This window comes from Zeugodacus cucurbitae, chromosome 3 (assembly GCF_028554725.1).
Source record: "Zeugodacus cucurbitae isolate PBARC_wt_2022May chromosome 3, idZeuCucr1.2, whole genome shotgun sequence".
In the NCBI taxonomy this organism is placed as follows: Eukaryota; Metazoa; Arthropoda; class Insecta; order Diptera; family Tephritidae; genus Zeugodacus; species Zeugodacus cucurbitae.
The window spans coordinates 33,558,789-33,585,356 of NC_071668.1; the positions used below are offsets into that span (position 1 = coordinate 33,558,789).

At 36.2% G+C, this 26,568-nt stretch overlaps 1 protein-coding gene across 4 annotated transcripts in view; it reads left to right on the plus strand.

The window, feature by feature from the left end:
• The window catches only part of LOC105220469 (electroneutral sodium bicarbonate exchanger 1), a 268,022-nt gene that overhangs the window by 104,212 nt on the left and 137,242 nt on the right, over positions 1-26,568 (plus strand). For all 4 annotated transcript variants that reach the window (XM_054227256.1, XM_054227255.1, XM_054227254.1 and 1 more), the window contains exon 4: positions 4,218-4,682. In XM_054227256.1, the coding sequence (XP_054083231.1) occupies positions 4,218-4,682 (465 nt within the window). The remainder of the gene's footprint in view (positions 1-4,217; positions 4,683-26,568) is intronic.

The window sequence follows — 26,568 nt, forward strand, 5'->3', positions numbered from 1 at the left end:
AAGGTACTCAATGTAACAAATTTGGTTTTTCGTTATAAGCGGTTTTCGTTAAAACGAATATTCGTTATTTCGGAAAACTACTGTACTTCAATGTATATTGCACAGCTCTGTGCAATACTTCGAAAAGATCTCTGAACAAAAAGAAAAAAACATCAAACACACGCGAGAGCAGTAGCAATGAAAATTTTAATTAGTTCTGCTGTGTTAACGCTCTCGATTTTTTGCTACCGCTACGCCAGAGCATAGCGCAGAATTTAATTTTTTGCTCCCGCTCCAGCTATAGTTTTTTACCTAACAAAACTCGGAGCAGAGTAGAGCACATACTTCTCATTGTTAAGCTGCAGTTACCGATTCTTGACTTGACCTAGAGAGACTTGAGAACTGTCACATAAAAGATCCGTTTAATGGGCCTTGCATGTATTTGATAACCGAACGCATGACTTGACTTGAAAGTCTGTTGAATTTAGAACTCTAAGTTACGTTGACATTTAAACTGCTCTCCCTCTCTCACTGCTTCTCTTTTCATTCTCATTATGACACTATTCCAGTGTTGTCTGAATGTTTTCGGTTAAAATTCTAATCTTTAATATTTATAAATCTTCAAAGATAGAAAAAATAAGATAATTCAGAGGAAAATACCTTTTTCACAACAATTATTTTTCAATGTGTTTAACTTTAAGTGCAATAAACAAATCAAATCAAATAGGTACGATATGAGGGTAATTTTTGCAACAGAAACATAACTATTGCGAATCTCTGCAAGAATTTGTGGTGATCTGCTCAGAAAAAAAAATATTTTGCGAATTTATGTAATGAAAAATTGATTGTAAATGTTCAAATACAATTTGGAATTAATATTTATTCACCTATCATATACACGCTTGGCTGGCTCCAATTTATTACATCTTCTAACAATTGTAAATATCGAAAAACTGAACTACGCGTGCACGTTTCTTTTGTGCTATTCTGCTCAAAGCTATATTCATCTATGTATTTATTAAAGAGTTTTCTTTCAAACAGAAAATCTTCACGTGTTCACAGATTGCCTAATAGTGAATATTTTTTTGTAGACTAGTTTTAAAATTTTCAATCTTGGTGATATTTTAATTTAAAAACTTAATTTTAAAGCTAAATCTACACATCTGGCAACTCTACCCAGAAACTATAATAATAACAGCTGAAGTTGAAGTTGTATGAAGTATAACTGCATTTAAGTTTTCCAAGCCAAATTTTTCGAAGCTAGTCAAGTCAAGCATCGGTAACTGGAGCTTTATGCTAGGCTAAGCTGTGGCTCTCGACAAAGTGAGAGCGGTAGCGATAGCACAGCAATAATTCTAGAAATTTTGTTGCTACAGAGTAGTAAATGAGAACCCTGATTGTCTCATATTTTTGGATGAGAATAAATTTATTTACAAAAGCGCAGATGAATAAAGTTATTTTTAGGATCTCATACACACTCGGGTCAAAGATGTAACAGTGAGTGCGAAATTATAAGAGAACATCGAAAACTCGCCACTTCGAAAGGAAAATATTACACTACAGCATGAGGGAACTGGGAACAATTGCACAAACAGGCACAAATGATCAGAATAAAACACTAGCTAAATCGCCCATTCCCACTTTCGCAATGGCGCAGGTTCCTCATAATTCCTTCTAACGATGACTTGCAAAAAATAAAAAAAATTGATACGGACATCAACCAATGGTATGCGGAGGTGCTTCCTGATTGGTGGTCAATGCTCGCGCTTGCACTATATGTGTATTCTAATTAGAACATATAAATATTTCATGCTACAACAGAAACAATTTCATTCATAAGGAACGCACTTCTTCGACAAAGCAAAGTTCATGGATTTGCAAATCAGCGTCGCACTCTTTTTTCTGCGCGCCTGGTCAACCAAATGTCGTTTCAGTACGATGATGATGCAGAATCTTTGAAAATTCTATTATCCCCCGCATATTCAAGCCGACAACAAGTTATTTCTTCACGACGATGCTAAAAATCAAGAGTTGAATAATTTTCTAATGTTCACTTCAGAAGTGAAAAGTGGCAACATAGCCCTTTCCAGACACAAAAGAATCTTCAGTCAATTCTGTGGAGGCTTTCAAATCAATATGAATGCATGTCTTGTGTTTTCGGTTTAGCCTATTTTAGCTGAAACTCGGCGGCATGAAACGCAGGCAAATCGATTCAGATATTATAACAATTTTTATTTAATTAAGCTTTTTTCCAGATATTAATCTTTTAATTTCAGATATTATTGCTATTTTTATTTAATTAATTAATTTTCAGGAATTAATAATTTTTTTATTTAATTTTTTTTTTTCAGATAATAATAATTTTCTTTTATTGATCATTTTTAAATGTTCACCTTTTATTTTGAGATATTAATAATTTTTTTTAATCTTTTTCTTTTATTAATCTTTTATTATCAAATTTGAATAATATTCTTTGCATTAATTTGATGAATTGTAAATAATATATATATAGTATATATAGTATATATATATATATATATTAATAAAGATTAGTTAAATAATTATAAAATTCAAAAAAATAGTTTGAAATTTTAAGTAAATTAAAAAATAGGAATAAAAAATGCAACCCTGCATCAGCTGACAAATAAGGATATTAGAGCAGTTCAGCTCTATTTTTATGTATATGATTTATATGACACTGATTAATGAGCGCAACAGAGACGTAATAGTGGTTAAAAGCTGCACAACCAGCTATGCGTGCCTATGGAAGACTTACCACTTTTTTAACGACTTTTGTGGCTTTGAAAAGCTTCGGTTTAACCAGCTTCTTTACCACCTTTGGCTGGCAGGGCATACAAAATGTTTCTTCTTATATGTACCTATATTGTGTACACAAAAATATGTGGGTATGCTGAAAATTCCTTTCTATATGTATGAGGTTGTCAAATCTCCCTTCCTTTTTTGATCTTTATTCAATGCTTTATAAAAAGTGTTACAGTGATCGGATTTAGTTCAAATATGAGTCGTTTCATTCGATAATCTGTTTCCATCTAGACGGCAATTTCATAAAACCCCCCTCGTAGAATGTACCCTCCTTATTTACGAGGAAAACATCCCACCCGAGCTCCCGTAGCTTCTGACGAGTCATCAACAAAGTGTGGTGTGGCGTTGATTCGGTCCATCAAGCTTTTTTGTGTATCCAGTCTTCTGCAGATGGTTTAAAATGGTTTGATGACTAACTCTCCTGGGCGATGTCACTAGATGCCACATGCCGGTCTAACTCGATGCTTTCCATGATTTGATCGGGTTTCGTCGTTACATTTCTTCCGCAGGCTGGCTTATCCAGCCGCTCTGAATAGTCGAAACCGTTCCTCCGCAGTTCGAAGTGATATAATACCATCCCCAAAAACACAGTTAATCTCACGGAACGTTTCTCTAACGTATTTGCCTTTAACGAAGGAAAACTCTAAAATAGCGCAAATTTCGACGTGAACTCCATGTTTACACATCTATAACTGTTGAACGCAATATCCAAACAAATCATGCATAGCGTCGTTTTGTATGTTATGTAAAGACCTTTCAAAGATATACATATAGTATTGCCAGATACGAGCTATGTATATACATAGTCGCGAAATTGGAAAGACCAAAAGGCGGAAAGGAGATATTTGCCAACCTAATATATTACCTATTTCAAAACGGCTTTCGACAACCCAAAAACGAGGTACCTCTATTTTTGAATTTGGCATGCCTTCAAAACCAATGTGCCTATGTAAACTGGAGTTTAGCACTTCTCCGAGCCGTTCGAAATAAAAATTTATTTCAGGGTGGCTCACTATCGTAGGACACCTTCAATCTATTAGTGGAGAAAACAATACAAGCTTCAGAGTTAAATAGAGAAGTTACAATCCTCTATAAGAGTGGATAAGTGAATCGCTCAAGAATTACTTGCGCACTAAGTGAACTCGGCTATAATCACATAAACCGTGTCTATTCCAGTAAAGAAGAATTAGTAATATTTAATTATATGTCGCACATTGTGATTAATTGCCCAAATAGTACATGCAATGGAATTGAAAATATGACAGTTTAATGCTAATTGAATAGCGAACTATATATATATATATAAAAAATCCTACGACTTGTGAACTTCTTATTTTTGTCTAAGCATATGTTGCAAATCTGTATTAGTATACATTTAGTAAAATTATCATTGCGTTTAATTTGTCTATTTACAGCTACTCCGCCAACGCAGCGTATACAATTTATACTTGGAGGTGATGATTGCAATGAAGTTTATGAAGTGCATCCGGTATTTTCCGAAATGATGACGAACGATGAGTTTGAATGGAAAGAAATTGCAAGGTGGATAAAATTTGAAGAAGACGTAGAAGAAGGCGGAAACAGATGGTCGAAACCACATGTTGCCACTTTATTTTTGCATTCATTGTTCGAACTACGTACTTTATTACGTAAGGGGTCCGTTTTGTTGGATATGGAAGCCAATACCTTGGAACTCATAATAGACTTGTTATGCGACAACATGGTTAATGATGGTACATTGCTGCTAAATTTACGTGTTAAGTTAACAGACATGTTACTGAGACGTCATCGCCATCAGCATGAGTATAGTAAAAAAAGTAAAGGATTACCAATGATGCGTTCGTTTGTCGATATCACCTGTAACCAAACAGAATCAAAAAGTAAGTAGTAAAATATTTACAAACTTCTTTAAGCTTTAGAAATGAACGATATTTCAGCACCGGTGTTTTTATCACTGCTACTCAAAAATTATGTAATTATCGGAAGAATTTAAAAAAAATCGTGCAAAAAATAGGAAACGTGTATAAAAGATTTAATTTTACATGCAAATCTATCTATTCGTACAGTGAGCATTTTAACTGTAGACTTTTATGGTATTATATGTAAGTGTATATACTATCTATTACTATTAAAAGGAACAAACAACTCCTATTCTGTGAATGGTAAAAATTTAATAACATGTACATTTGAAAGCTCATGTAGATATGTTACGTTTATGAGTAAAGAATGCGCCATTAAACGCTGTGTCTTCTTTGTCCTAAATACTTCATACAGTTTCAGTTATATGTTTACGTATAATAATGAAATTGTTGCAACCTTTTCACCGGCTTCCAAAATTTGTGTAAAAAAGGAGATCAAGTGTATCTAACTACTTATATACATATACATATGTTTATGTTTCACGATGCTGGCATAACTGCGTTCAATAAACCGCAATAAGCAATTTATTTCGTCCGCACACCCGTCTTTGTTGATTGTCAGCAAGCAAATGAGCCTTTTTAATCAAGCATGAATATTTCATATCCCGGGTTAATGTATAAACTAATTGAAAAATGTCGGTTTTTGTCGGTTACACATACGCTACACAAATTTGTTGTCGGCTCTGCTTGACGAATATCAAAAATTTTTGATATTTTAATTTGACGCCCACAAATTTGATTGTCTGCACTAAAGTGATGAACACGAGTAAAAAAACTTTTGAAAAAATTAAGATTTAATAATTAATATTGACGAAACTTCGAAATGGGGGAAATCGGACCACTGCCACGCCCACAAAATTACGAAAAACGAAATCACATAAAGTGTCATCACTATGCCATAAATAATGTTCTAAAAGTATAATTTGGTACAAAGGATCGGACTATGAATCGGCATATTTGGATGTAATTTTTTTGGGGAAGTGGGCGTGGCCTCACTGGTTTTTTGTATATATCTAAAGCTATATAAACAAAAATTCTACACTCGTTTCCCTTACATACCCCAAGCTAATAACCCAAAGAGGAGAAAGTCTGTTTCTTAACTTTCTAGCTTCGGGCTTCTTGTGTACTATTTTTTCTTCGTTTTGAATTTTAAGACCTTTCATATCTTAAATATAGTCTTATATATAACATGTAAGGAACGGCTAAGTTCGGGTGCAAAGTACACTATATTCAAGACTATACACACACTTGATTTCGCTAAGATATCTCACATATTAACCAATACATTTATGCGGAATAAAGCCCACCGTATTTTTAAAAAACATATAATTAGGTATATGGGAGCTAGGAGATGTTATGACTCGATTTTAATAATTTTTGGAACAGAGACACACTCAGCCCTATCACGCAATCCATCGTAGCAAAGCTACGAATACGAATGTTCGCTACGAATACGAATAATTTGCTATCACTGAATCCATGTGAACTCGAAACTTTGTTACCATACTTAAATTTTGGATTTTGACATTTCGAAATCAGCTGGGTTGAGAAAATTATGTATATTTTGATAAAGAAAACTGAAAACTTTTATGATATAGTTGAATTTATGAACAAAAAATGTATTCGCTAACGTATGTATTTTTGCTGATGGAGGAAGAACGAGAGAGAACCCGCCGCGATCTAAAACTTCAAAGAAAATCACTTAGGGACTTGAGTAACCCTCTGGAGTTAGGCGAAACAACGTACATACTCAGGTTGTACAAAAATAGTTATACTTTATTCAAAGGAGTTTCTCAAAACAGGTTTGTTAAAAATTTTCGCTTAAATAAGGCGGCCTTTACGTATGTCCTCGGCGTTCTTGAGCGGAATGCAAGTTCTTCAAGGACTTCATCTATATCTTTACTTCAACGTTTGTCTTCAGTTTTACGTTTTTTTGCTGAGGGAGGCTACCAGCATGGAGTAGGCAAGGACTTCGATATTCCAATGGCTCAGTCTACATTTTGTTGCGTCTTAAAAGATGTATTAGTATCGCTTCAGTCCCATCTATGCCCTCAGTGGATAAACCTTAATTTAAGTAGAATTAAGATGAAAAAAGACAAGCCAAGAGGGATTTCTATCAGAAATACGGATTTCCAGGTGCGATTTTGCGTGCGTGTAGACGGTACACACATTAAAATCGTTGCTCCAACAAAAGATAAGTTTCTCTATTATAACCGCAAAGGATACTTTAGTATCAATGCCATGATTGTAAGTAAGGTAGCAAATTCACATGTCAAACTTCTTATTCAATGTTTTGCAGATATGCGACAATAATATGAAAATACGTTATGTAAACGCTCAGTATCCTGGGAGCAATCATGACTCCCATATATGGAATGTTAGCAGTGCGCGTTATTTTTTTGAGAAAAAGTACCTCGATGGGGAACGAAACACTTGGCTTTTGGGTATTAAACCTACACACATATATACATATGTATTAAAATTGTCATAACTCTTTACAAACTTTCAAAATTACAATTTTTAGGAGATGCTGGATATGCCCTAGAACCATGGTTAATGACACCTTTTCGAACACCTTCCTCAGGAAGCCCGGAAGAGAAGTATAATAAAATACATGCAAAGGCGAGAAATATTGTAGAAAGAACAATCGGTGTTTTTAAAAATCGATTTAGATGTCTTATGAGTGCTCGTGAACTACACTACGAGCCATGGAAGGCATCTCAAATCGTTAATGTTGCGGCAGCGTTGCACAATGTTTGCATCCAGTTTCGTGTACCTGATGAAGCTTTAGAAAATGTTTCAGAACCAAATAATTTTTCTGAAAATGATGATATCATCTCATCAACTTATAATGATGAAGCTTCACAGATAAGACAGACTATATGTAGAACACTTACACGAATATAATATACTAAATAAATTTAACACGATATATTTTTGGAGGTTTGATTAAATTTTTATTTATTTAAATATATTTGATAATGTAAGCTTTGTTGCTCCACTTGCAACATTTGCTGCTTAATAGAATTTTTTGCAGCAATTAAACTTTCCATTGCTCTATTATGCCTACCGATTTCTTCCACCTCTGCTTTCTTTAGGTCGCATAATCGGCGCATATCTGATGAAAGATCGTCTAACTTTTCAAAAACCTTTTTTTGAAAAACTTTTTGAAGTAAAAGTTGTTCTTTTACTAAATCAATTGTACTTGCTTCTGGTGGCTTAGTACTGCGTCTTGGCAGTGCAGGGCTACAACTCATTGAAGGTAGCGATATATCGGCCTCGGCCTCATTATCAGTGTCAACTGACATAGATAAACCCACACTCACTGTGTTTTGTATGCCGTTAGTGCTCGTCTCTAATGCAGTTAATTTGATTACAGCTTCTTCAAATTCGCTGAAAAGGTACTGTATATTTCGACCGACACCAGTAGCTGGCTTCTTTGTTTTCGGCCAATTTCCTTTTTATATATGCCTTCCAATCTAGCCATACCTTTTAAAAAATAAATTATAGAATATATAAATTATTCTTTTAGTTTCAATAATTAAAAGAACTGTAATACCTTACCTTCTTCCAGCTTGAAATGTCTTTAGTGGGGGGGGCCTACACTGTTGAGTAAAAAGACAATGTTTCATTATTTTATTCAGAAATTGAAGTCTAATCTTCTACATTCCATAACATTTAAAATCTCTTCCTCCGTCACGTCTATATCTCTATGGATATTCAAGAGAGCCATTCCGTTCAGGCGTGCTTCTCCAGTTTTATTTCTTAAATATGTTTTAAGCCTGCGAAGTGAGGAAAACGAGCGTTCACTTGAAGCGACAGATATAGGGATTATTGCTCCAATCTTTAAAAAACGATGCACTGTTCTGTTTCGCGTTCGCCCCTGTATCAGGGTGTCAAGAATATATTATATACCGAATTTCATTAAAAAAATCAGTCGAGTAGTTCCTGAGATATGAGTTGGCGATGCCACGCCCATTTATCATTTCATAATCATAACCTTTGATTGGGAGGTGGGCGTGGTTATTATCCGATTTCAACTATTTTCATGGTGAGTGGTGGGGTACGTAAGAGAACCGATCCTTTATCCCAAATTTTTTTCCAGACAGACATCCGGATTTCAACTCGTCTCGTCATCCTGATCATTTTGATAAATATAACCCTATATCTAACTCGTTCAATTTTGGGTGTTACAAATAAACGTTATGTGAACAAAACTATAATACTCTCTTAGCAACTTTGTTGCGAGACTATAAAAATTGCAAACAGTGCATTGCACTTAATATCATGTTCCGACAAAAAAAATTTGAAGTGATTTGATTACATTTAAACGCATTTAAAAGGGTAGTTTCCCTTTTCTCACTGCCGTTGGAGATATATAAATCAACTGTTGATGACTCATATACGTAAGAATGTTTCTGTACTGTTAGCTAGTAATTTTTTTGCGGTGAAACTATGAAAACGCAAATTATGAGGTATTATAAAAATTTATTAATTTTTGATTGTTATTCATTGGTTTTAGTTTAAAATATCTTCTCAATTAATTTATTTAATATTATATTGATAAATTTTAAAAATATTATACGGTCGTTACTCTTCTTCTTCTGAAAGCCAACAGCAGCCAGCACCTATTAGCTGTAAAGAACCACTCTTCGCAGCTGTTGAACGAAAACAAAAAAAAGGTATTAAAAAGAAGAAGAATAATGTGTATTGTAAAAATATAATTATTAATCGCACAAGATTTACGAATTTGCCTCCTCATCAACCACAAATTCGCACACAATTCTGTGATTTCTAATTGGATATTTTTCATATTCTCTATTAATGAGGTGTTCGTGTTCCGTCATAAAGTGGTGGAAAAACTGCGTAGAGGAGTATATACCGCTTGTGTTGTAAGCGTGGGTAAATGCGTGGGTTTCAAAGTTGACTTTGGTGCTGTGTGCTTAGCAACTCAACATTTTGCAACTCCAAATATTTTGCTCGAGTTCAAATCCTGCATAAAATATGAATATATTTTTTGACTTTGTATTTTTATTATATTTTACTTTATTTCCAAATAATTATTATTCATTTGATTATTGGTAATTTCGTCCTATAATTATTTTTGTTTGAAATTTTTCTATTTAAAATATGATATTTGTTTACATAATTTTTTTTTATTTTAATTTTAATATTTTTCTATTTATATTTATATTTTTTTTACTCCTATGATAAATAAAATAGAAGTTTAATAATAAATAAATAAATGAAAAATGATAAAAAATAAAACTTTCCTTCATAATCAGCATATTTGGAGTTATAATAGTATGCAATTTTTCACTTTTCTTCCACCTCATATTGTTGACACGTAGCAGCGAAAAATAAAAATACAAACATGTACACATATAAGCTCAGTCGGTATATGTTCATATGTATGAACAGTACGTATGTAGCATCCCTGTAGTTCGGTACAATCGGAGAAGAGCTAACTATATAACTAATTCCGAATCATTAGCACCGGTCCCAGCCCGATTACATGCAATGTTATTTGACTAACGATTTTTACATTGCAATGTCCTACGAGAGTAATCGAGCGGTGCGATTATGCATTACCAGTCATTGGTGAAAGGACTAGTTCCAAAATCGTTAGTGAATCACTAGTACAAAATCACTAGCGTTTTCGTTAATTCAAAATGGCTAGTGATTTGACTAATTCGAACACGCTAGAGGTTTCATTAATTCAAAATCGCTAACGATTCTACTCGTCCAATAACGCTTGTGGTTTTACGCCTGAGAAAAACTTTTGAAAACAACACTTTTACAAAAAATAAAACAAATGTTTACGAAATACAAAGAAATATTTATTTAGTTCATGTGCAAATATTTATTTTCAATTTATTTTCTTTATTAATATTACTTTTTCGTTATTAGCTATTTTAATTAATTTTTATTTATTATTTAATACACATACATGAGTGTACAAAATAAAAAATATTATTAGTTTTTAGTATAATAATGTTGTAATAATAAGTTTTCAATTATATTAAGTATATAACCTGATCTATGGGTGGATAATCCCGCGATGGTTCTATGGGTTGTAGAGTTTGGGTGATCTGCGGTGATTTTGTTGTTGTTTGTGATGATTCCGGTGTTGGCGTAGTTGTTTTTGCCTTCTTCTTGTGTTGCGTTCTTATTCTTATTTTATTGTTATATTTATTCACTTATTAAATTAATTTTCACTTTTTTGCACAATTCTTTTTCACTATATGTAAAAATATTCTATAATTTTCCGTACGCAAATTACACATCTTCTTCTTAGTCGGAAAAATGTGAAATGACGCGTCAAATTTTTGGAAAAAAATTGTGTGACAAAAGAGACAAGAGAGAGAGCGCGAAATGAAAAAACAAGAGTACTGTTTTTAGGGGTGGGATTTGCCAATTCATTTTTCGAGTAATGCCTCGTTGCATTACAAATCATTAGCGAAAAGACTAATTAAATTAAAATATGCGAAAAAAAGACTTCGGTCAGGATTTGAACCCAAGCACCATCTAAAAACCGAACACGTGGTGCGTATTGAACATATACATATGTATATTTCTGCACGCGTATGTTAGTAAAAATATTTGAACACATTTTTATGAAATTTGCCGACGGCAAATCAATGATTGCTCGAGACCATAATGATATTATAGATTATTATATAGTTTATTTTAATAATTAAAGAATAAGATAGAATTTTTAATTATATATGAATAAAAAGTAACTTAAAAAAATAAAAATAATATAAAATAAAAATTAAATGAAAAATAGATAGAAAATTAAATAAAAATATTTATGAATAATATATAAATATAATAAAACATGACTATCAGAATTGCCTACCATCAATCGGTGAATTCTCGCACAATCTATTCGGTGAACTATCATACATACATACATCCAAACGCACGTATTTTCCTACTTTGCATATCCATCAAATTCCCTAGGTTCGACGCTCATCATAAAAATATTTTTTATTAATTAATTAATTTAAGTGAAAATGTATTTTTAATTATTAATTATATTAATTTAAAAATTTCTATAAAATATCTTAAAATATATATCTTGAAATTTTAATTTTTTTTTTTCAATATTTCCTTATTTACTGAATCTGCTTGTTTTTAAGCCTAACAATAAGTTATAAAATCTTAAATCTATTTAAAAACTAGACCAGCTCAAACGAGTGATTGAGCTGTATTGTTGAAACGTTGCTCTTTAGTACGCAGGCATATCCCTTCTTTTGAGGCGTGTTTGATCGCAGGAATGTACTATAGCATTAGCCAATGGGTTTGGGTCTCCGTGATCACCCAAACCCATTTAGATATATATTTCAATCTGCTGACCTCAACTGCTTTCTTTACCATAGGGATACCAAGATCTTTATGGATATTTTCATTGCGAATGTACCATGGTGAGCACGTGATTGTTCTAAGCATTTTCGATTGGAACCTTTGTATTATATCAATATTAGTTGCACAGGTCGTACCCCACAGTTGAATGCCATACATCCAAATCGGCTTTATGACCGCATTGTATAAAAGTACTTTGTTGTCTAGGCTAAGTTTAGAGTTTTTATTTAAAAGCCAATTTAAATTTGCAGCTCTTCATGCACGTTATTTTACTAGATATATGTTTTCTCCACGTAAGCCTTCTATCTAGGTGAATACCAAGATAGGTAACTTCATTCGCTTGAGGCACTAGAATATTGTTCATTTTTACTGCCGGGCACATTTTTGGTCTTAGGGAAATTGTAACATGCTTCGCTAATATTCTTGATGCTATAATGGGACATTTGTTACGACTCACTAAAGCTGTGTCATCCGCAAAAGTTGATGTCAAGACATTATTAGCAGTTGGAAGATCAGCTGTATATATAATGTATAGAGTTGGGCCTAAAACACTGCCCTGTGGTACTCCAGCCCTTATCTGTCGTTCATCAGATATGAAATCTCCTACTTTAACCATAAATTGTCTATTTTTTAGATAAGACTCCAATATTTTATACAATTCTAAAGGTAGAATCTTTTTAATCTTATATAAAAGGCCTTCATGCCACACTTTATCAAACGCCCGAGCCACGTCTAGAATTATAGCTGAACAGTACTCTCTGTGCTCGAATGCTTTTCTTATTTCGTTAGTTATTCTATTTACTTGTTCTATTGTACTATGTTTTGCACGAAACCCGAATTGGTGCGTTGGTATTACATTATTTTCGTGGAGGAAAGGAGACATCTTTCATAGGAGCACCTTTTCAAATATTTTAGATAGGCAAGGTAGAAGTCTGATTGGTCTGTATGAAGACGGCTGTGTCAAGTCTTTCCCAGGTTTATCTATCAGGATAATCTGCGACTTTTTCCACGAAATTGGATAGTATCCAAAACTTAGAATTGCATTGAAGAGCAAAGAGAGCACCTCTGCAGCAATATTTGGTAACTCAATTAGCAATTTTGGAGTGATATTATCATGTCCTGGCGACTTTTTTGAATTAAGTTCTTTTATGATGCTAATAATTTCAGAAGGTGAAGTCTTAAAGGACTCGGGCGACTCATTTGCTGTGTTAGGTAAGATTGACAACTTAAAGTTATTTTTTGGGCAATTTGGTTGAAATACCTTTTCTAGGTGATTTGCAAAACAAGTAGCCTTTTCCTCATCACTTCGAGCCCAATTTCCACCGAAATCTCGTATAGGCATGTTGGAGTCGACTGGTGGCTTCATGGACTTTTGGGCTTTCCAATGTGAATTTTGCTTGCTTGAGTTTGGACACAGCTTCTTTATATATATTTCATTGTTGAATTCTTCCTCGCGTTTAAGCGCTTTTTTTAATTTGCGTACAGCAGATTTCAACTGCAGCTGAGTGGAAGGGGAGCGAATTATCTGCCATTCTCGTCTAGCACGTCTTTTTTCATTTACAAGCTGCTCTATTTCTCTATTGCTGATTTTTCTGAGACTAAGTGGCTTAGAATTTTTCTTTGGTGTTGCTAAGACCGCTGCGTTAATAATTATATCATTGAGTTCCCTTATACTTTTGTCAATATGTCTTTCTGTATTTATTTTGTTTTCAATATTTATATGGCTACTCAAGTATTTTTTGTATTTTAACCAGCTCGTTTTGTGAGATGTTAGCCCCACTTTCTTTTCAACAAATATGGGTTGTTCACATAACTTTATTAGTATAAAGGAGTGATCAGAAGATAAGTCAGTACTTGTATCTACTGCTATGTGCGATTTATCTATATTTTTGATCACAGCAAAATCAATTAAATCTGGTATTTTTTTACGATCACTAGGCCAATATGTTGGCTTACCCGGAGATATTATATCAAGGTTTTTGCGCCTATTTATAATAGTTTGATACAGCTGTCGTCCTTTCAGATTAATAAGTCGTGAGCCCCAATACATATGTTTTGCATTGTAATCTCCACCTGCTAGAAATCTATGACCTAGCGTTCTTTAAATTCGCTCTCTGTAATTTTAAAACGAGGTGGACAGTATATAGCTGTCAGGTTTATGTAACCGCAACGATTTTTTATAGATATTGTTGTAGCTTGTAACTGCGCTGTAGCATGAGATTCTAATGCGTGGTGGCTTAGTCGTTTTTTAACTAACACTGCTGTTCCACCATGTGTCTTTCCATCTGGGTAATTTGTAACATAGAGTCTATACCCCGGTATAAAGAAATTGTTTTTATTCGTAAGATGGGTTTCTGACAATAGCATTACATCTATATTATTTTCATTCAGAAATCTAATAAGCTCCAATTTATGTTGGTTAACACCGTTAGCATTCCATATACAAATGTTAAGTACGCTCATTTTTTACTTAAAAAAGTTTGCAACATTTGATTTTGTGCTTTGATACCTCTTGGATCAAATTTTGCATAGTAGACATAAATTGTGTCATACATTGGGTAAGGTTTAAAATCATTGTTTCAATGCTTCCATTTGGTTGGTTTTGGGGAATTTGCATTTGCGTTGTGTTGCCTTTCACCACATTTGCATAGCTCCCTTGAGTAGCATTATTTTTAAGAATACATTGATTTGAAATATGGACAGGGTTTTCAATAATTTCGTTAGAAGGAATATTTATCATTTGATTACGTCGTGTTTGAATTGCAATAGACAATTTCGTTTTTAAGTCTTTGTATACCGGGCAACCCCTATAGTTTGCAGTGTGATTTCCACCACAATTACTACATTTTTTATTTAAATCCTCTTTTTTACGAGTACATTTTGATGTAGGATGCAGATCACCACACACCACACAGACACTGCGTAGAGTGCAATATGCTTTCGTGTGCCCATACTCTTGGCAGTTGGTGCATTGTACCGGACCATTTCTTTTATGTGGTTCCTCGACGGTAATTCTGCGATGGAGCAAATATTTTAACTTGTAAATTGGATGCGTTTCATTTTTCTTTAGTTGTTCATTATTTGGAATCAGTTCTATTTTGAACATTGGTTGTGGGACTTTATTTCTGTTAAAAATATTTACTGCTGATTTAATTCTAAAATCACCTTCTTCCAGAGCTTCTTTAACTTCGTTATAGTCTACCGAAGACTCTATACCTTTTATGACTACCACTAGGCCTTTAGAGCTCTTCAATTGGTACGAGTAATAATTCTTATTATTAATTGATAAGTATTTTACTACATCCATGAAACTTTTTTCAGTGTACGTTTGAATTTTTGTTTCATCTATGTTACCTTTTTTTAAAGGCACTATATGAAAGTTGTTTGTGCCTATAAAATTACTTAATTTGGAGACAAGCGCATTTGAGCTACGCTCACGCTAATAGATTGGAGGAGGTTTGGCATTCACTGATGCAGTGGTACCCTTCGCATCGTCGTTAGGTTCTTTGCTCAGTAAGACAAATCTATTACCATTTAAAATTTCTGGCTTTTTACCACTTGGCCATTTATTGACCGCTGATTTAATTGGACTAGATTTCCTTTTTGTGTTTATGTAGCGGTTAATACCAGTCTGAATAGATGGTCCTTTCTTGCCTTGTGTATTCTCACCTTCCTTTTTCTTTTCCTTCGTTATCTGGGTGCTTGCTGGTACCTGCATACTTGTCGCTGTCAGCGCATTTGTTGTGGCGCGATTGCTGTTTACTGCTGCTTCTGTTGACTGCGACCTTTGCTTCGATTCCATTTCAGCTGATCGCTGCGATGACTCATCACCGCCGTTGCTCTTTTTGTTGGCTGGAGTTGTTTGTGTTGGCTCCACAAAGCTGAAGTAGGCATTTAAGGAATGCCTACGGCTTTACTGGTGAGGCTGCGCAGCGCTCATTATTGTTTATTTGATTTTATTGTTTTTATATTTTTGTTTTGTGCACTATTTGTTTATATTTATTGTAATAAGTTTTAATTTTTAGGAGGATGGAGTCATATGTAGAAGTTCACGTAAGTGAGGAAAGTTTCTGACTGTCATTCACTTGGGAGTGGCCAGGAACGATTCTTTTACATGTGGCTCAAGCAGCTCACGACTTCCGGTCTTAGACCAAGTATCCTCTGGGTAGCCAACAGACATCCGTTTGGAGGCGAGCTAAAGTGAGAAGGCGAAACCCGCCTATGCGGTTGTGCGTAGGGTTTGGGACCCACCACATAAAAACACCCCCCAATAGAAAAGAAAAAACAGCTTCGGATGAGAGACCCCAATTTTGATGACGACCACTGCAAACGTTTAAAGGACTACGAAATAAGGGCATGCACCTGGAATGTCCGGACCCTTAATTGGGAAGGTGCCTCTGCTCAGCTGGTTGATGTCCTCGTAAGAGTAACGGCTGACATCACCGCAATCCAAGAAATGCGATGGACGGGACAAGGACGGAATAAGGTGGGTCCTTGTGACATCTACTACAGCGGCCATATAAAGGAGCGCAAATTCGGTGTGGGATTCGTGGAGGGAGAGAGACTCCGTTGTCGAGTCCTGGCATTCACTCCGGTGGATGAACGATTAGCCACAATCCGCATCAAAGCGAGGTTCTTCAACATATCGCTGATTTGCGCCCACGCCCCGACGGAAGAGAAGGACGAAGTGTTCAAAGATACCTTCTATGAACGCCTAGAACGTACCTATGAGCGCTGCCCCCGCCACGATGTCAAAATCGTGCTTGGCGATTTCAACGCTAGGGTGGGTAAAGAAGGTGTCTTTGGCACAACAGTCGGAAAATTTAGCCTCCCCCGCCACGATGTCAAAATCGTGCTTGGCGATTTCAACGCTAGGGTGGGTAAAGAAGGTGTCTTTGGCACAACAGTCGGAAAATTCAGCCTCCATGACGAAACATCACCAAACGGTCTGAGACTGATCGACTTCGCCGGTGCGCGAAATATGGTCGTCTGTAGTACTAGATTCCAGCATAAGAAAATCCATCACGCTACTTGGCTGTCCCCGGATCGAATCACTCGCAACCAGATCGATCATGTTGTGATAGATGGACGACATGTCTAAAGTGTTTCTGATGTGATTCGTGGTCCCAACATCGACTCGGACCACTATCTTGTAGCAGCTACAATACGCACCCGCTTCTGTGTAGAAAAGCGCACACGTCAACAAACACAAGGAAGGTTCGACATCGAGAAGCTGCAATCACAACCGACAGCCGAACGATTTTCTACTCGACTTGCACTCCTGCTCTCTGAGAGCACTCATCAGCATCTCGGTATAAGGGAGCTGTGGGACGGCATATCAAACTCCTTACGTACAGCTGCAACCGAAACCATTGGTTTTCGGAAAAGCCAAAAAAACAGCTGGTATGATGAGGATTGTCGTCTCGCAGTGGAGAGAAAACAGACTGCCTACCTCGCAATGTTGCGATCGACCGCAACACGCGCGGGATGGGAAAGATACCGAGAGCTGAAGAGGGAAGCCAGACGCCTTTGCAGACAAAAAAAGAAAGAGGCCGAAATGCGTGAGTATGAAGAGCTTGACAAGCTGGCCGACAGGGGTAATGCTCGAAAATTTTACGAAAAGATCCGGCGACTAACTGAAGGTTTCAAGACCGGAGCACACTCCTGTAGGACCCCCAGAGGTGATCTAGTTATTGATGACCAGAGTATACTGAGTTTGTGGAGGGAACACTTCTCCAGCCTGCTGAAAGGCAGTGAAAGTACAACAACAGGAGATGGAGAACCCGATTCCCCAATCGACGACGATGGAGCAGATGTTCCATTGCTCGACCGTAAAGAAATTCGAATAGCAATTACCCGCTTGAAGAACAATAAGGCGGCGGGGGCCGAAGGATTACCGGCCGAGCTATTCAAATACGGCGGCGAAGAGCTGATAAGGTGCTTGCATCAGCTTCTTTGCAGAATATGGTCGGAAGAAAGCATGCCTGACGATTGGAATCTCAGTGTACTCTGCCCAATACACAAAAAGGGAGATCCCACAATTTGCGCCAATTACCGTGGGATAAGCCTCCTCAACATCGCGTAAAAGGTTCTGTCGAGCGTATTGTGTGAAAGACTAAAGCCCACCGTCAACAAACTGATTGGACCTTATCAGTGTGGCTTTAGACCTGGAAAATCAACAACAGACCAGATATTCACCATGCGCCAAATTTTGGAGAAGACCCGTGAAAATAGGATCGACACACACCATCTCTTTGTCGACTTTAAAGCTGCTTTCGACTGCACGAAAAGAAGCTGCCTTTATGCCGCGATGTCTGAATTTGGTATCCCCGCAAAACTAATACGGCTGTGTAAGCTGACGTTGAGCAACGCCAGAAGCTCCGTCAGGATCGGGAAGGACCTCTCCGAGCCCTTCGATACCAGACGAGGTTTCAGACAAGGTGACTCACTCTCGTGTGATTTCTTTAACCTGATGCTGAAGAAAATAATACGAGCTGCAGAGCTAAATCGAGAAGGTACAATCTTCTATAAGAGTGTACAGCTACTGGCGTACGCCGATGATATCGATATCATCGGAAACAACACCCGCGCCGTTAGTTCTGCTTTTTCCAGACTGGTTAAGGAAGCGAAGCGTATGGGTCTGGTGGTGAACGAGGACAAGACGAAATATCTCCTGTCGTCAAACAAACAGTCAGCGCATTCGCGTCTTGGCTCCCACGTCACTGTTGACAGTCATAACTTTGAAGTTGTAGATAATTTCGTCTACCTGGGAACCAGCATTAACACCAATAACAATGTCAGCCTGGAAATACAACGCAGAATCACTCTTGCCAACAGGTGCTACTATGGACTAAGTAGGCAATTGAAAAGTAAAGTCCTCTCTCGACGAACAAAAACCAAACTCTACAAGTCTCTCATCATTCCCGTCCTACTTTACGGTGCAGAAGCGTGGACGATGTCAACATCCGATGAGACGGCACTAGGAGTTTTCGAGAGAAAGGTTTTGCGGAAGATTTATGGTCCCTTAAGAATTGGCAACGGCGAATACCGCAGACGATGGAACGATGAGCTTTATGTGTTATTCGACGACATAGACATAGTCCAGCGAATAAAAAAACAGCGGCTACGCTGGCTAGGTCATGTTGTCCGAATGGATGAAAGTGCTCCAGCTCTGAAAGTATTCGATGCAGTACCCGCTGGTGGAAGCAGAGGAAGAGGGAGACCTCCACTCCGATGGAAGGACCAGGTGGAGAGGGACCTGGCTTCGCTTGGAATAACCTTGGAATTGGCGCCAAACTGCCAGAAGGAGGGATGCGTGGCGCGCTGTTTTGGACTCGGCTATAACCGCGTAAGCGGTGTCTACGCCAGTCAAGAAGAAGAAGAAGAATAATTTTTGTACACTGTTTTTTGATTTAATTGTTTGTTGAGAATTTAACCGATGCTATTTACTTTTTTTTTGTTTACTTTTGTAAGAAATCAGATTTCACGGAGCGAATTAAAAAGCACGTCCGTATAACTTGAATGCTTTACAATAGAATATAAAATAAATTGCAAATGTAAATCTTAATGAGCAAGCACATGGAGAATTGACGTGAGAACACCCATTTTCCCTTTGTGTCTAATGATCTCAGTTCTCGCATGCTGTGGTGTATTATTTTTCTTTCGAAGTGGCGAGTTTTCGATGTTCCCTTATATTTTAGCACACAAAAAGCTGCGAGTTAACATTTGCTCTTTCTTATTATTATACATTCTTTGCCGAAACTGTGATATTTTTTTGACAGTTTGTAGTGAAAATCAGCTCTTATTAAAAATATGTGACCAACAGATGGCGCTAAATCAGAGTCGCACGGGGAGATTTAGAGTAGTTCAGCTTCGAACCACTTCGGTGAAGTGATTATGAAGTGTCATTTTTGTATAGCGAAGCACAGAGAACGTTAAATATAGAGAAGGTCCAATTGCGGACCAGCGTGTGAATTGTCAAAATCTAACAAAACACGATGAGCGTGTTTCACCTCAGCCAGCTCGGAAGGAGAAATTTTAACAGCGTCACGTTAACATTGCTGAGCATTAAATGAAAAATATGCTCAGAGATTTACATTTCTATTATATCGGAATGTTAGCCCGTTTGCTTATATATTGATACATTTATATGCAATCATATGTGCTAATATGATATTTATTTATGACTGCATGCAAAATTTATTCAATTCGAATAAATTATGCGATTTCAGAGGCATATTGGTCGGCATGTTTAAACGGACCTACATATGTATGTAATGTTTTAAAATAATATACCTACTTTCATAAAAAATGTTTTTATTTTTATATTAAATGCATTTCTTACAATACTAAAATTAACTACATATTTCATTATATGAGACTTGTATATACATACATGTGTATACCTAGATATATACAAAAGCGCTTACGTACATACATACATATGTAGATGCATAAGTATGGACATCTTCCAAAATTCGTATTGTCTCGTTATCACTTATCAGTGAAGGTCATATGCACACATTGTTACATATGCATATACATAAATATGTTTGTATGTCAATGACGAACAAGTAATGCATACACAAACTTACATTCGCATATGCGTACACGTAAGTTTGTCACCATCACAAAAAATCAAAAGCTGAAATATATTTTAAATCGACTCAAGGGTTGCCACTTTTATCCCTTGGTTTTTGCGATGTTGCAAATTTTCCAACATTAGAAAAATCTTCAATTTATGATTTTTGTCATCGTCGCGAAAAGGCGTTTGTGGGCATGGCATGCGCGGGGGATTTGTATGGTGTTGTTTTTATGAATGAAGCAACTTTGCCAAGTGAATGTGCGCTTGCGTTCATGAATGAAAATGTTTTTGTTGTGTTTACTACAAAATTTGGCTTCGCCGATTGGTTGCCATATTGACTTGTGATGATGCTTATGCCCTTGAGGCCCTTGTTGTTTTTTGTAGAAAATGCTTTTGATTTTTTGTGAAGGTTGACAAACTTACGCGTACGCATATGCGAATGTAAGTTTGTGTATGCATTACTTGTTCGTCAATGACATACAAATATATTTATGTATATGCATATGTAACAATGTGTGCATATGACCTTCACTGATAAGTGATAACGAGACAATACGAATTTTGGAAGATGAAGATGAAGATGGATATACACATGTATGTACAACTCTCATGTAATGAAATATGTAGTTAATTTTAGTATTGTAAGAAATGCATTTAATATAAAAATATAAACATTTTTTATGAAAGTAGGTATATTATTTTAAAACATTATATATTTAACCATTACATTAAACCATTTTGACGACAAATATGCCTCTGAAATCGCATAATTTATTTGAATTGAATAAATTTTGCATGCAGTCATAAATAAATATCATATTAGCACATATGATTGCATAAAAATGTATCAATATATAAGCAAACGGGCTAACATTCCGATATAATAGAAATGTAAATCTCTGAGCATGTTTTTCATTTAATGCTCAGGAATGTTAACGTGCCGCTGTTAAAATTTCTCCTTCCGCGTTGGAGCTTTTGACAATTCACACGCTGGTCCGCAATTGGACCTTCTCTACATTATACGTTCTCTGAGCGAAGTCTTGTTAAGTCCATCGGTTTAGTGAGTTAAACTACCTAACAGCCCAAACCTCGCAGATTAGTATCTGTGGGAACATGATATAAGATATGTTCCATCGCATGATGTCACATCTTATATGCCAATATCGCTGCTGACAACTCTATCGAAAGTCTTCGATAATGTTCTCATAAAGAGGCTCAAATCAATGATAGATCGAAAACATCTTTTACCAGTACATCAGTTCGGCTTTCGTGATCACCATTCAACAATTGAGCAGGTGCACCGAATAGTTAATTTCGTTGAAAATGCTATGGATAAAAACAACGTTTATTCGGCGGCCTTCTTAGACGTGCCTCAGGCTTTTGATAGAGTTTGGCATTCGGGATTACTGTTGAAATTGAAATGCATGTTACCCAAACAATATTGCGAAATAATTGCTTCCTGCCTAAAATATAGATACTTTCGCATAAAACAAGAGGATGCATACTAAAACTTGCAACCGATAGAAGGAGGAGGATAGCAGCATTGTTAACAACAGGAGAGTCAACCTCAATATCTACCCTTCGATTACAAACAGCAGTCAATGCAATTACTAAATAGCGCATTTAATTAAACGAAAAAACACATCATACCATCCCATTTATATAAATGGTACTCCTATACCACATCACAATAATGCTAAGTACTTAGGATTCACCCTAGATGCTAAGCTTCGCTGGAAAGTTCATGTAAAGAAAAAAAGGTGTGAGCTTCATTTAAAATATGCTAAGTTTTACCATCTAGTCGGTATTAGGTCCACGCTTTTATTCGAAAACGAGCTGTTTAAATATAATTAAGTACTAAAGTCAATTTGGACCTATGGAGCTCAACTATGGGGTTGTTCAAGTCAAAACTGTATTGCCTGCATTCAGCGCTTCCAAAATAAGGTACTAAGAAGTATAGTTAATGCCCCTTGGTATGTTAGATCTGCTGACCTTCACCGTGATCTTGGTGTGAATTCAGTAGTAAACGAAAAACTAAAGTTGCAAAGACTCACAAAATGAGGCTTAGACAGCATGTAAATGAAGAGGCATCCAGACTCATTGAAACTGCTGAACGAGAAAACCGACTAAAACGTAAGAGGCCTTCAGACATAGCAAGGCAACTGTAGCAGTAAATGAATTTAATTTTATAACTTACAAACAACCGTTATGTGAACAAAACTATAATATTCACTTAGCAACTTTTGTTGCGAGAAATTTAAAGGTTTTTCTCCCTTTTCAAAAATCGTTGGCATATGCAGGATATTTTTGCGTTTCAGAAATTATTTCACACTGATTCCAATTTGGAATTTTCATCATCACTTTAAATATTCCTTCAAAACCGCGTCGTTTCTATGTAGCTCTCAATTATAACAACGACAAAGAACGACTGTTTCTATGCCGTTTCTATCTTCTTCTTCTTCTTCTTGACTGGCGTAGACACCGCTTACGCGGTTATAGCCGAATCCAAAAGAGCGCGCCGTTCGGTGATGTTTCGTCATGGAGGCTGAATTTTCCGACTGTTGTGCCAAAGACACCTTCTTTACCCACCCTAGCGTTGAAATCGCCAAGCACGATTTTGACATCGTGGCGGGGGCAGCGCTCATAGGTACGTTCTAGGCGCTCATAGAAGGTATCTTTGATCACTTCGTCCTTCTCTTCCGTCGGGGCGTGGGCGCAAATCAGCGATATGTTGAAGAACCTCGCTTTGATGCGGATTGTGGCTAGACGTTCATCCACCGGAGTGAATGCCAGGACTCGACGACGGAGTCTCTCTCCCTCCACGAATCCCACACCGAATTTGCGCTCCTTTATGTGGCCGCTGTAGTAGATGTCACAAGGACCCACCTTCTTCCGTCCTTGTCCCGTCCATCGCATTTCTTGGATTGCGGTGATGTCAACCGTTACTCTTACGAGGACATCAACCAGCCGGGCAGAGGCACCTTCACAATTAAGGGATTCCGGTCATTCCAGGTGCATGCCCTTATTTCGTAGTCCTTTAAACGTTTGCAGTGGTCGTCATCAAAATTGGGGTCTCTCATCCGAGGCTGTTTTTTCTTTTTCATTGGGGGGTGTTTTTATGTGGTGGGTCCCAAACCCCACGCACAACCGCATAGGCGGGTTTCGCCTTCTCACTTTAGCTCGCCTCCAAACGGATGTCTGTTGGCTACCCAGAGGATACTTGGTCTAAGACCGGAAGTCGTGAGCTGCTTGAGCCACATGTAAAAGAATCGTTCCTGGCCACTCCCAAGTGAATGACAGTCAGAAACTTTCCTCACTTACGTGAACTTCTACATATGACTATGCCGTTTCTATACTCGTTTCAAATTGGGGAATCTCAATTTATTTTCGATAAATGTCGATAACGCCAACAGGAATGCCAATAGGCGTTCTTAAACGATAACAACAACGGGAATAGGGACGATTATTGTCGAATAAAATAATCTAATTATAAGCACGCTATAGCTGGTATAAATTTTTACTTGACCTTGTTATTGGACCTAGACATTGAATCTGTTTCGATCGAAAAATTTTATGTTGAAATCATTGAAACCGTATCGAAAATTTACTCACTTACCGAATTGATAAAATACATTCCGGCTTATAGATGGCGCTAATTTTGAAATCATTGAATCGAAAATTTTGATCGCAATATATCCGTTGGTGAGTGGGTTGCGGAAATTTACCACTTGGAAGTTTTTCTGTAAGCAATTACTGATGACGGACTAAATTATGTTTTATATGGGTATTTTAGAGACAAAAACAACAATTAAGGAAAGGCTAAGTTCGGGCGCAACCGAACATTTTATACTCTTGCAATTTATTGCTATATTTTTATTAAGATAACACACAATTTATGTGGGCATAAAGTCTAATAGAAAAAACGAAAATCATCGTATATAGGCTGAAGCATAGTGTAATTAACAAAATGAACTAAGTATTTGACATACCCGTTTTTGACAATAAAATAGTAAACAATTTATGTATTAGTTTACATTAACCCGTCTTTTTTATCTTGAACAATATAATATATATTAATAAATTTTTTTGCAATTTGTCAGTTGGAGCACAAAACATTAGTAAATTGCTTCCATGAGTTGTTTTTCACAAGCAGAAAGTATTCGGCATTTTCTTTTATTCATTTAAAAAATATTTTTTTGGTTTGAAATTTGTTTACTTTTGAATTTCAAAATTTGAATTTTTGAATAAATGTAAGGGTTAAATAATTCCGATTTCTCTCATTTTACCCACCAACATACATTATATCTAATATTATATGCTCACTTAATTTGACTAAGATATTTCACATATTAAAGGATTTATAAAGGGTATATGGGAACTAGGGGAAGTTAATAATTTTTGATACAGAGACACACTATTAAAAGAAAAAGAATTTCTGACTGAAATTCAGATATCTGGGGGATTTACCGATATTTATTCTGAAAAATTACCTTAAGGCACTGAGTTCTTCATATTCAATATACGGGGCATTGAAAAGTTATAGCCGATTTCGACAATTTTTTCACAAGTGATGCCACAGATCATATACAGTATTTGTGTAAAGTTTTATTCCGCTATTTTCATTGATTCCTTGTGCATATATTATAAAGTGAAGGAATGAGATGGAATTGAAAATTGAGTTATATGGAAAGTAGTCGTGCTTGTGAACCGATTTTATCCATTTTGTTCACGTATCATCAGGGTGACAAGAAAATATTATATACCAAATTTCAATGAAATCGGTTGAATATTTCCTGAGGTATGGTTTTTGACTTTTAAGTGGGCGATGTCTCGCCCATTTTAAATTTTTTCAAAAAAATCTGAGTGCAGCTCCTTCCTGCTATTTATTCTGAAAAATTTAGTGTTTCTGACGTTTTTCGTTAGTGATGTAACGTACTTTTAGTAATTTTCAACCTATCCTTTTTATGGGAAGTGGGTATGGTTATTATCCGATTTCAACTATTTTCATGGTGTGTGGTAGGCTACGTAAGGGAACCGACTGCAGAAAGTTTGGTTTATATAACTCGCCGATTTCGCCCATTACCGTCTCATGGTGCAAAGGATTATGTGTACCAAGTTTCATTAATATATCTTCTTTTTTACTCAAGTTATCGCTTGCACAGACGGACGGGCGGACAGACATCCGGATTTCAATTCTACTCGTCACCCTGATCACTTTGGTATATATAACCCTATATCTAACTCGTTTAGTTTAAGGTGTTACAAACAACCGTTATGTGAACAAAACTATAAAACTCTCTTAGCAACTTTGTGGCGTGAGTATAAAAATTAATTTGAGGCATTTAAATACGAAATAGCGAAAAAAAAAATTCTCAAAGAGCCTCAGGCGAATTAAATACTTTTTGGGGCGAAATTTCCCAATTGTTAAACGGTATAGGCTCAAATCTAGGAAAAAACGAAGACATTGCCACGCCCACAAAATGGCGAAAACCAAACACCTATAAAGTGTCATAACTAAGCCATAAATAAAGTAATAAGAATAAAACTTGGAACATAGGATCGTATTAGGGAGGGGGAAATTTGGATGTAATTTTTTTGGAAAAGTGGGCGTGATCCCGCCCTCAAATAGGTTTTTTGTATATAACTCGCAAACCAATAAAGCTATATAAACCAAATTTTCTGCAGTTGTTTCTTTTAGCCGTTTCCTCTTACAGTCCAAATCAAATCGGATAATAACCACGCCCACCTCCCATACAAAGGTTAGGTTAAAAATGACTAAATTTCACATAAGAAATGGCAGATGGAAGCTGCACTCAGATTTTTTTACAAAATGGAAAATGCATGTGGCGTCGCCCACTTAAAAGTCAAAAACCATATCTCAAGAACTACTCGACC